Source organism: Echeneis naucrates, chromosome 1 (assembly GCF_900963305.1).
Source record: "Echeneis naucrates chromosome 1, fEcheNa1.1, whole genome shotgun sequence".
Taxonomy (NCBI): domain Eukaryota; kingdom Metazoa; phylum Chordata; class Actinopteri; order Carangiformes; family Echeneidae; genus Echeneis; species Echeneis naucrates.
Window position 1 is genome coordinate 22991813 of NC_042511.1, and position 12541 is coordinate 23004353.

General features: G+C 41.8%; 1 protein-coding gene across 5 annotated transcripts in view; it reads left to right on the top strand.

The window, feature by feature from the left end:
* The first annotated feature begins 825 nt into the window (after nucleotides 1-825).
* nr3c2 (nuclear receptor subfamily 3, group C, member 2) overlaps nucleotides 826-12541 on the top strand; it is a 66562-nt gene continuing 54846 nt past the window's right edge. For 3 of the 5 annotated variants that reach the window (XR_003840594.1, XM_029498570.1, XM_029498553.1), the window contains exons 1-2: nucleotides 826-1165; nucleotides 2918-4723. Coding sequence is in view for 4 of the 5 variants with exons in the window: in XM_029498570.1 (XP_029354430.1) it covers nucleotides 2937-4723 (1787 nt within the window). In the remaining variant the exon portion in view is untranslated. Of the gene's footprint in view, nucleotides 1166-2917; nucleotides 4724-12541 lie in introns of those variants that run through there. The other 2 variants (XM_029498562.1, XM_029498545.1) reach the window with 1 other exon arrangement.

Consider the following 12541-nt stretch of genomic DNA (forward strand, 5'->3'; position numbering starts at 1 on the left):
TCTCACTTTCATGAGTTGGCAACACCAGACGGTGTTTTCTGTCAAATTTTTAAAAACATGATGCAACAATGACCATGAGGGATCACCCTCTTCAGGTGAAATGATCGGTCATAAAATTTTTACGGTTGGCTAATAAATAAGGAAAATAAATCCAGTTGGATTAGAGTTCCATTCGTAGTTCTCTTCCTTTGTTGGCTTCATACAAAGCATTTTATCACAGGGTGACATGGACTGGACGAAGTGGCATCTTGACCACTCAGTAGACTGGCCTTTTCTTTAACAGCAATAGAAATATCACTCCACCTAGTGGATGCAGACGTTAGAGTGTTACAGGCAAACATCCTGACTTGATTTCTCCCTCACAGTAGAAACACTCCTCTGTATTTGTAGTGTTTGCTAGGCTCCGTGCATTATTCCTGTTTCAAAGTGAGATCCCCATCTGATCCGAACTGGTTCCGTTGGGGGAAACCTTTTCGTAGATGTTGTTGGCTCTCTTTAACAGGTCCATAGAGAGTTTGGTGTAGACCTGCCCTGTGTGCAAAGTGCCTTGATGTGACTTTGTTGTGATTTGGCGCTATGTAAAAAAATGAGATGAGATGAGATTTGACTTGATGGATGGGAATAAAGGAACGGAGAAGAGGACAGACTAACTGAGATGATTTCAGACCCCTGTGCACTGAACACGGTGCCCTATTTCCAGACTACCTGCGCTCCCCGCCCCTCCTCCCTGCCCTCCCTCTCTGCCTCACCCTCCTCCCTCTCTGCCCCCCCCCTCCCCCCTCCCCATCACACTTTGTGTTGCACTCGTTGCAGTGGGAGGGTCCATGTCCACAGGATGACGTCGCTGTGACCGCAACTCCGACAGACTCCTCCGTTTGTTTTTATTACTGTTGTGTTTCTTTTTTTTATTATTTGTTTGTTTGTTGTTTTTTGTTTGTTCTTGTGTTGTGTTTGTTTTTTGTTTTTTTTTTGGCCGAGGCTCCCTGAAAGAGACGGTGATCATCCGTGAAACGCCGGCCATAATGTGAGCTCACCTGCCGCCGCTGGTAGTCCGTCCGTCCTGAGAGGAGCAGCGCCTCTGAGGATTATTACTACTGATCATACGCAGCAGACTTCTCCAGCGTGTGTAGCTGTCAAACTGAGAACTATGTATCGGAGAGACCAGGCAAGGCGCATTTGTTCACATTTAATGACTTTGCTTTGTGTGTCTGTCTTTTATTTTGCATATATTTATTATTTTTAAATGTGTGCGTGCGTGTGTGTCCTCGGGATTATCGCTGCCCAGCAACAACAGCCACCTGATAACTCTGAATGCCGTCCTTAAGGTAAGGAAGCGAGCCGGAGCTGTTTTAATTTGGACTCTGGGTCTCTGAGAAGGAAAGCAAACTGTCCTCCACCGCCTGCCTGCCTGCCTGCCTGCCTGCCTGCCTGGCTGGCTGCATCTCCCGGTCGGTCGGTGTGCAGCGTTAGAGGGACCTGATAACTTTCACCCGGGACCGTTAGCTCCGAGTCGGCTCTAGAATAAAAGTCGGCCAGAAGTTTATGCAGCCTACTTTAGGTATTTAAAAGAAAAAGACAGACAAAAGAAAAAGCCAAATCAGCCTCATCATTTCGTCTGAAAGTGAGATCGGATTAGATATTTTTGTACGCACCTGTACTGAGGGAAATCGCGTGCTGCCAGTTTTCTCCCTTTCCCTTTCTGCCTAAAATGTGAATTAAATAGCTTAAAATGTCGTTCCTGCTGCGCTTTACTTATCTCTGTGGATTAAACAAAATAAAAAAAGCTTCAAAAGCGACGACTTTGACACGGAGGAGAAAAGTTCCGCGCCGACATAAGAAAAATAACTAAAATCTTTTTTTAGTATTTACTCTGCGCAAACGCAAGATGGAGAGAAACGCGGCGAGCTGCGTGTCCTGCCAGAGGATAGGACGATGACAGCCGGACTGTGGGGCCAAGTGGCCGAGATCACATCTCTGTCTTTCTCCTCGGATATTTCACCGTATATATAACATTGTGTGTCCGGGATATTTCGCAGTCACCCTGCGTAACTTTGACTCAACATATCTCGGCTGCAGGAGAGCAGAGCCGAGCGAAGAAATAAATACCGAGCCCCAAAGTAAAGTATCATCATAGCAACTGTTCATATCTTCGATTCTATGCGTGTTCTTTTATTACTGTTATTGATTTTATACTTGTCACGGCCGCCACAGCCACTAAAACAACATTTCAAGTTGTGTCGCAGCTCTGTTGTGGCTGCAAGAGCAGTAACTATTGAGTGACAGGCTCCGGGCCAATCCGTGAGCGGCCTGGTGGAGCCGGAGGGGGGTTCTGGCTCAGCCGACCAATAGGAGCGCAGCGGAGGCGGGCTCTTCAGCTCAGGCTCAGCTGACGTCACGCAGACACATTAACCCTTGCAGTGCGTCTTTCTCCTCCAAGTTATCACTGTACATCCCCTGTAGTGCAGCGATAAGGAGCTTTATCTGTCAGACAGGAAATACTGTACAGACTGGCGTTGGACTTTTTCAGATTTCACATATTCTTTACACTTTTTGTCACGGTCTCTTAAAAGGTAGGCAATTACCATACTTACGTAAGTGAAATCTATCTATCTATCTATATATATATCATTAAGAATCATTATTATTGTTAGTATTTCTATTAACCTTTCTCGCTTTTCTCAGTAGATTTTGATCCACTGGATGAGAAGTTACCGCTTTGCCAAGACTCAAAGTGTCAAAGTGTTGACAGAAAATATATGTTCCTTGATATAATCTATATATTTGGTTTCATGTGAGACCACAATTGCTGGCTTGTGGCAACAAAAACAAAGCAAAACAACTCTAAGAAACTTGAAACAACAGTATTCTGAACTTACTCTGTGATTTTTTTTTTTTTCTGTCTTTCTTTTTTTTCCAGGTGAATCAATGAACCAGCAATGGAGACCAAAAGATACCAAAGTTTCTTAGATGGAAGCGATACAGAGAACAGATGGTCTCAGGTTCCTAGCACCATGGAGTACTGCTGCAGTACAGAGGATTCAAGTCTGACTAGCAGTGATATCTTGATGGACATAGTCAATGTCAGCTGCCCTGCTGGAAGCCCGGCCACCGACTGCAAAGAAGACAATACAAAGAAGCAGGAGCAGCCAATGCTTCGGCTCAGCCAGAACCAGCCATTTGTTCTCCCACACTTCAACAACTCTCTCCACAGTCATAAGCAGGAAATGGACTCCAAGGAGCTTTCCAAGACTGTGGCTGAGTCCATGGGTCTGTACATGAATGCTGCCAGGGAGGCAGACTTTGCCTTTAGCCAGCATGGGGGCAGCACCAGCCCTGGGAAGATGTATCCAGCGTGTGGACGGCCCCTAGAGGAGACCCAGGGTGGTTCTAAAAAGAGCCCAAAGTTAAAGACATTTACTTTCCAGCAGTCAAGTACCACTCCCAGAGAATGCAGCACTGGGACTCCAGTTAGCTCCATGTTGGCGTCATCTCTGTCCTGCAGTCCCCAGACCTCCAGCTCCATCTCCAGCCCTGGGGGCAGCAACAATATGGTATCATCAACCACCAGTCCTCCTACGTGCTTTGGACCAGTGTGCTCCTCCGTCAGCAGTCCTGTCAGCCAGACGTCTTGCGTTGCAACCCTGGCCAACATAAAGCGCAGGAATTCAGCCACATGTAGCCCTGTAGAGTCCACCACAGTGGGCTCACCACCTCTCACCAGCCCACTCAATGTCATGAGGTCTCCCATGTCCAGCCCACAGAGTATGAGCAGTGTGAGATCACCTCCGTCCTGCAGCACTACGTGTAACATTCGGTCATCTGTGTCAAGCCCCACAGGTGGCAGCTGCACCAGCACTGCCAACAACTGCAACGCAGTAAGGCCCTCTATCTCCAGCCCAGCCACAGGGAGCTCTCGGGCTGTCGGCAGCCCACAGAACCCGTCCTCTGCTGGGTTTCCTGTTTCCAGTCCTGCTGGGGGGCTGGGTTTGGTACAGAACGACACCAAAAGCCCAGAAGCAACAGGTCCGACCAGAGACACAGACTTCAAAAACTTTGAGTTTCCTAAAGTCGAGATGGTCGACGGGGAGGTGTTCAACGTCGGCTTAGACCAGATGGGCATGGTAAAGTACATTAAAAACGAGCCTGGAACTGACTTCAGGAGCATGTGTTTAGGTCACTCCAAATGTAGTGTGAGCAGCACACCATTTATAACCCAGATTAAGAATGAGCCAAACAAGAATGAGGGATGTATGACTCAACAACCCTACGGTGAGCAGTCACCTTCTCTTGGTCTCTTCCCTGCATCTGAGACCACCTATCTGTCCCTGAGGAATAACATTGATGAATACAGTCTTTCTGGTATCTTAGGACCCCCTGTCTCCTCTATGAATGGGAACTATGAGTCTGATGTGTTCTCCAACAATGTCCTGTCTAAAGGGGTTAAGCGGGAGTCCAGTGATGGCAGCTATTACCAAGAGAATAACAGCATGCCCACATCGGCCATTGTTGGAGTTAATTCTGGTGGACACTCATTCCATTACCAGATTGGAGCCCAAGGAACAATGTCTTTCACGCGGCACGATGTGAGGGACCAGTCCAACCCTTTGTTGAATCTAATTTCGCCCGTAACGGCGTTAATGGAGTCGTGGAAATCTCGGCCAGGCATGTCAGCGAGAGGTGAAGGATACCCAGGTCAGAACTGCATCACGGACGGCATGTCCAGGTAAGGAAGACAAAAGTATGTCTACGCATTCCGAGCGAATGCTTCTCAGCGTATCTGTCGGACCTCTCTCTCTTGCTTTTTTTTAAGTACAATTTTCCAAGTTGCGCGAAGCATTCCAGCTTCTCTTTGCAGAGAGTAATACAGTAGTTACTTGGGTTTATTTATTTATTTTTTTTTTTATGATGTTGCTTTTGTGACTGTACGTTTCTGATAGCCAATAGCCAGAAAAGAGGATCAGATAAATGGGTGGCCAGTTTGTTACAGTTACACTCAGACTGCACATGGGATTTAGGGCATTTGCTTTGAGAAGTGCTAAATAATAACAACAGCAGGGCTTGGGAAAGACAGCGGGATGCTGGCTGGAGGAACAGGAATTAAAGGACGAGGTCCAGGTCATTGTTATAGAAGCATGTGATCATAATATCGTCTCTGCTCGCACTGCCCTGTGCTTACTGTAACAGAGGCAAAGTTTAACTCTTATCAGGGTCTATCTGTATGAACAGCAACAAAATTTATTGGACTGTTATTGGGAGGTCCAGCTAAGACCTTGTGTAGTGCAAATATCTGTTTTTATGGGCTCTGCGCCATTGGCAGCATCATAAATTATGAATGATTGATCACATGCTTTTGTTGCCAAACTGATGAAATAACCAGTTGCTTTTGTGAGGGTGTGGGCTGAAACAAAACAAACAGGACAATGGAAAAAATATCTATTACAACCGGCAATCTGGCAAAGTGCAACTTTGACACAGTTGTTGTGCTTCCAATGTACCCGAGTGTCCTAATTGCATGTGAAGTTGAGGGAAGCAAAAAATCATCAGTATGAGACAATTTCCAAGCCATAATCTACACACAGCATCCGTATAGATATGAATTTAACAGCAACAGATGTGGCTGTTTTATCCCCGTAAATGAAAAGGAAAGTGTGTTATCCTGTAATTTCGGTGTGATGTAATTTTGTGTTTTTTAAATAACAGTGACTGTCTATCGATTTTCATATAAAACACATTGCTATCATATAAGTAAGCAGGGGATGTCATAAATTCCCAGTTTTCATGAGCTGGAGCAAAGAGGCACTCAACACAATTCTAAATGACTCCTTGCTTACTTGGCTTGGATAAGACTCAGACACTCACGGTCAGAAAGGTACAGCTCGATCTGACATTGGTGGGACATCTCTGGACATAGCTCCACTTTGTTTGACTGCGTCTTGACCCTGACAAGCGCAGTCTTGAGTTTTGGCAGTGACGTTGCGCAGAATCTCAAAATGGAGATTTATTAGATTGAAAAATTTCCTGATTAAATTTGTAGAAGGCAACTTTGCACTAATGCAGTGCCATTTTCGGTTGTCTGTTTTCATTTTTGTCAGCTCACTCGTTGTTATTCAGATGGCAAGGACGAGTCCAGAGGACAGAACAGGGGAAAAAGTTTGTTTAAATACAGTTTTAAATTACTTTGCAATTTATGCATATATTGTAATTACAATTGCACATAAAAATACTTTCATCTTTTATCATTAGATATGTCTTCTGACTTGTTCATGCTGGTTTATACAATTCATTACGTTTTGCTTAAGACCAGATGATTCTAAAATAGTATTTATTGCTCATTAAAAGTACATCAATGACTGTCCCGTAATTTTTATTTATTTATTTATTTTTTTACTTCTTATAGAAAGGTAGAGGAAGGAAACTGTGCTACGTTTAAATCTATGTGTGTCTGTGTTATTCTGCATATTACCCATAGATCGATAGAGATAGACGCAACTATCTTATCATCAGTATTTCATTCTATCTTTTCTGTGTATCATGTTTATTCAGGTTTACATGTAAGGTGCACGCTCGTCTGGGGAGTAGATACTCGTCTGTGTGTGGATGTGGATGCGTATGTGTGTGTGTGTGCGTGCTATAACAAGGCTTGCAGCTCTGAGGAGACTGATACAGCCCGTTACCTTGGAGGCGACCCATATGGCAAGAGCCAAAGCGATGTTGACGGGATCACTGCCACCTTGGTCCTAATGAGATCCAGCTTAGCCCTAATGTCAGACAGGATGACAGTAAGAGATGGGCCACATGGCAGCCAGCCAGGCCGGCAGAGAGGCAGACAGCATCAAATACACATATACATACATACAAATCATGCATACACACACACACACACACACACACACACACACACACACACACATGCAGAAGGGATTGTCTTAGGTAGAATGCAAGAATCTATTATTTTTGGAGCCTGCTGCCTACTTACACTGTCCTGCTGCCCCAGTAGTATTTTATTGATTGACAGCTATATTCAGACATAAACAGAGACTGATTGTATTTTGCCTAATATCTCAAAGTGCTCTGCAGGAAATCTGTGATATTGTTGAGCTTTGGACTGACTGCATGGTGCCCAGGCCCAGTATCTCATCGGCAAAAATATTATATAACCATTAAAAAGCACAACTAAAACTCTTTGATCTACTGAAGCCTTGGATGACAGAGTGTAAAATCCCTTGGCTCTTTTTTTCCTCACTTTGGTTTCCTCTGTAAATGGTTTTAATTAAAAATGGCTGCTCATCTGAGCAGTCTGGATTACTTTGCAAAAACGCTTTTACTCAGATTCACAAGAGAGGAAAATGGGTGGGTGGGGGTGCACTGATGTATTTATGTGATGTTTATTTAAACATGTTACTTGGACAAACCATTCTTATTTTTTTAAGTTTAAAAAAATCCTGTGTTTATTGTATTTAAAAATGCTAAAAACTATTCAATATAATTAAATTTTGTATGAATTCGTAGAATTTGTTGAAAAACACAAATTATGATAAAATGACCTACATTAGTGCAGTGGATTATGTTGCTTAACACCTAAATCTCCAAATCTCTTTTCACCCTCTTTAGGACAATTTTATGCTGGTTCTCAAAGTAATGCTTCACAAATAGAATTAGTCCATAACTTTTCAGTCCAATGACCTAGTAATTTCATAATCTGACAAATGCTAAAGAGTCAAAATAGTTACCAACAAGGGATTTTTTTAAATAGTGTGTAGCACCTTTCTGTAGCCTAATTTTCCTCGCTTTAAGCTTACAGACAGGCTCTATAGATTGACAGAATGCCCATCACGAGCCGGCACCAGATTGAAGAGGGGAGAATGCTTTGCACTGGACTCTGGCCAACTCTCAATGTTCTGTAGAGGGATGAAAAGGCATACTCCTGAGAGCACACTAATAAGGCTGTAATTGTATGTTCCTCCACTAAATTAATGGATGGAAATGATTTGATTAATTCAGACACTGCTGGATACTAATATCCAATTAAATCCCAACACCAGGCATGCACAAAGGCAACTAGTGCATTATGAGTTCCTGACTATAAACTGGGGATCTGTTTTTTTGACTTGTGAAAAGCATGCTACAGGTGAAGGTGTCAGGGAATGGTTGTGTGTCTCATCTGTCTGTGCATCGATTAGGACATTCTTCTGTGTGCCGTGAAATATGCCATGTACAGTGGTAATTAAGAATATGGTAAGTGAATTCTGCTAAATTCTGTCTTAAGGACTTAAACCAACAAACCTAAAGTAACAGGTTCATTAGTGTCAGCTGGCCGTCATGTGCTCAGTATTTCTGAAAGCTAAAAAAAATAAAGCTTGTGAAGAAAATAAAACAAAAAACAGCTTCATTTATACATATGTGTTTCACAAAACATTTTTAAATATACTATGAGGCAGTTTGAGAGGGCTTTGGTTTAATGGACACATATTTCAGTAGGATTGAAACTTTGTAAGATAATTAATAGGCCTGCAAAGGAGGCTGGGAATTGGTGATCTCAGAAAGTTACGATAAATGGTTAATTCAATGAACAGCCCAGAAAAAAAAAACCCTGGAACTACTACATAGGATAAAATTGTGATATTAGAAAATTTTAATTGGGAAGACTGTGTCAGACACATCAGAATTTGACAGGACATACAGCAGAATGTCCTGTAAAGCTCCATAAATGTTAACAGGCAGGTGAAATAATACTACACTTCTATATGTACTAGTTCATGTTCAAAGTATCAAAGTGTAACATTATTCAGCTTATACATATTTAATGTGCAGTGAAATATACTGGAAATGTCTTCGTCTTTGGAACAAGCACATGAATAAACCACTGTCTGTGTACAGGTTTCTTTGGCAGTTCAAAACCTCCATTTCAGAGCAGCTGAGAATGATGAAAATGAGCTTGTTCCCTCAAGCATAATTTTGTCTTTTTTTCTCAATTTTTTTTAATTCAAATAATAATTGAGACTAAGATTTATATTTTTAACCTTCAATCAAGAAAGTAGTGTCATGCAACCTGAATAACCAGCTGAGCAATATGACTATGGGAAAAAAAAAAAAAAAAACGAATAAAACAAACAAAATGAATAAAACACCTGAATGAAAGAAATTTTAATACACGCAGCCTGAGAGTATCCAGTTGAGTTTTTTTTTTTCTTTTTCCTCTGGGCAGGATCACTTCTTGGTGTGGGTGGATTGGAGTCTGCGTAAAGCAGAGTGGGAATTCAGTATTCCGGGTATAAGTAGTAAGAATTGGTGCTACTGGTGAAATCTTTCTCCCAATTGTTCTTAAAATATAAAGACCTTCGATTTAAATCTCATCACTTCATCAATTTAACCTATAAGACATTTGTGTGATATCAGTTCAAAATTAGCATATGAATTATTGAATTGTTATATATCATAATGTTTTATTAGGTCACATTAACTTTCCCTTTCGACTACCAAAATTTTATCAAATCCAAAGGAACGTTTGTGACAAATTAGAAGATTTCCCAGAAACTGTTCCTGAACCATCACAGTTCATGAGAATGGGTCAGACTGAAGATGCCTCCTGCCGTAATTGTCACTGGTACAGAGGCATAAAAATGTAAAAAAAGCAAACGAAAACTTGAAATACCTTAGAGATGGAAGCACATCTGGTCGAAATGTCCAACAATGTTATCTTAAAAGGTCTAGTCATCGGGGAACATGAATGGATGTTTTTTACCTTCTGCTACTACAGCGTAGGAGAAAACGCAGACAGCGGCTGTAATCTTTTTAAAAGAACCGAGACAATACAGTGTGGCACAATGATCGGATGCTGTAGTTGCACAGTAGAGAAACCAATGTTAAAAGTCTTCACTTTGCCTCTCCCACGCAGAGCTGTGCACGTACAACACATGCAAACACACACACGCGCACAATTCCACCGTCACAACAGCAACAAAAGTATACAATCTAGGCCAGACTTGACACCCCAATAAAAGTGTGGTTACTGCTTGCTGGGGCTTCTGGGATTTGAATCTTTGTCTTGTCCTCATTTGAACTTCTCCCCTGAAACACAGTCTGGTGACAGAGGGCCAGATTTCCACTAGGTTAGGCCTGTAGTCGGAGATCGACTCTCAATTATCTACAACTGACATTCCCTTCTGTTGCTGAGGTCATTAACAAACTGCATAAAGGATGTGGAAACTGAATACCAGGACTGCAACAAAGCATAGTGCATGCTTCTGTGTTATGATGAATGCCACGATTTTTATAGTGTGCCGCTTTGTGAAATACTGTAGCTGAGTGGCAGTCTTCTGTGTACCAAGCACTTTGTGTACCTAGCACGCAAGATATCTTAAGGATCACTCACAAGTGGTCTTAAAAAAATCCTGAGTCATGGGATTTGTATGGAGGAGAATGTGAATGAAATGCAACGCCATCTGAGAGGAGAGTGATTGCAGAGAAACATGTACATAATAAATCAGAAAATTACCAAGATGAAGTGGTCATAAGAACGCCGCTGACATACTCACCAGTGACATAAATAAAAAAGACCAGTTTATTGAGCTAAATGCAGGCAAATGGTCAATGCAGTGAGTGAACATTATTCATTCAGAGCTATAAAAGAAAGTAATGAGATCTAGATTTCACTCCTGGTGAAGAGGATCTAGAGAGAACGTATCACAACTCACTTCATATCCAGATATACTTGACGGTGCAAACAGGGCATTCAAGGTTAATCAGAGTTAGCCCAAAAGTTGATGCCCAACTGCCTACGTTGAAATCCAGTGTTTGTCTTGTCAGTTCCTCCATGGGAAAGATGCCATAAAGGAAGACACTTGGCAAAAAAAATGTTAATTTTTCAGCTTGAAAGGTTCTCAAAGTAGGTCATGCATAGTTGGCTCGAATAAAGTGAAGGGTGTATTTGTGTGTTGGTAGGGGGGTTACTCCAGGCTCTTTTACATAATATTTCTATTCTCTCTACAAACACACACACACACACACAGGAACATCAGCTGAACCCAGAATTTCATTAAGATCTGGAATAAATGTTTAAGACCAGTAAATAACTTGAACTGCCCATGAAAAAAACAGGAAACAGGCCTTTTCGTAAATATAGGGGAAAACGGGATAACTTCCTGCAGCAATGACAGTTAATAAAAGTCTTGACAGTTGATTGTTAGTGTGTCGAACATACCAAAACATGTCAAACTGTGCTCTTATACCAATGTATTACAAGAACAGCACCATACTGCAGGAAATAGAACTATATTTTGTTATTAGAATGTGGAGAAAAAGGTGGTTGGACTATTTGGTGAAAGTTTCATCCAACAACAAGGTAATGACCCACAACATTAGAAGAAAAGAACTGGACTGTGGTTTCACATGATGAAAGACTAGCACATTCTCCAGACTTAAGCCTCATGGAGCTGAATTGGGTTTAGAATGAACGAGGCAGAAGGTGGGGACGCAAAGGAGGCAAAGAAGTAAAAAAAAAAAAAAATTAGTTTAGGACTAAGACTAAGATGGAATGCCTGTCCATGCATGCATGTAGCACCATGACACTGACCCAGCAGGTAAAATCAGGCCCCCAACAATCATGGGGCAGGTTGAAAGTAAACTATAATACATCCCATGAATCTGAAAACATTTCATTGCCTGAAACTCTGAAAGGACAAACAGGCAGGAAGTGTAATATGATTTCTGCCTTCAGTGGATAATAATTGGAAGGATATTAAAGGGCCAGCTTTCTAAAAGCGTGCGCACACACACACACACACACACACGCGTTGTGTAAGGACTATAACCCAAATCTAAGCATAAAATCCAGCCTTACCGCATGGACACAACCACACAGACACACATTTTCTAGTTCATATAAAACCTGTTGGCAGCATCTTCTTCAAATTCCATTCACCTGAGGAGTGGCAGTAGAAATTTAAAACAGAGAAAGACAGATTACCTACATGAAGACCTTTTAGGCAGAAGTGTGTCTGCATGCTGTAACTTGTGAAAAGTTTTTTATTAAAGCAGATGTCTTGTGTGGCCATTTGTGTAAAAATTCTATTTAGCATTTAATAAAATTCAATTTATTTGTAAAAAGAAAAAATATCTACACCCCAGAGAGAGCCAAGTTAAGATAAAGTGGATAGCTAGCTAAGCAAAAATGTTGTTTTGTTTGTTTATTTGTGTACTTTTTGGGGGGAGGGGCATCCCTTTTTATTTGTACACCATGTCCCATAAACAAGATTTCAGGACAGTTTAATTCTATAGATGTAGAGAGTTATAGATATTTTGTTGGATGTTGGGTCTTACTTGTTTCAGCTCATAGTGAGTTGTGTGTTTGGGAATTTGACCTTTCTATAAATAAACCTGTCAGTTTCAACATGCACACACACACACAGACTGCGACCTGTGGAGTTTACTGCACCATACCTGGAATAAGCAAACATTCTCCTGCTCAGTGTTTGCTTTTTGTTTGACTGGCCTTCCTCTGATTCCAGCTGCCTGCTTCACTCTGCTCTGAAAGAGCTCGTAC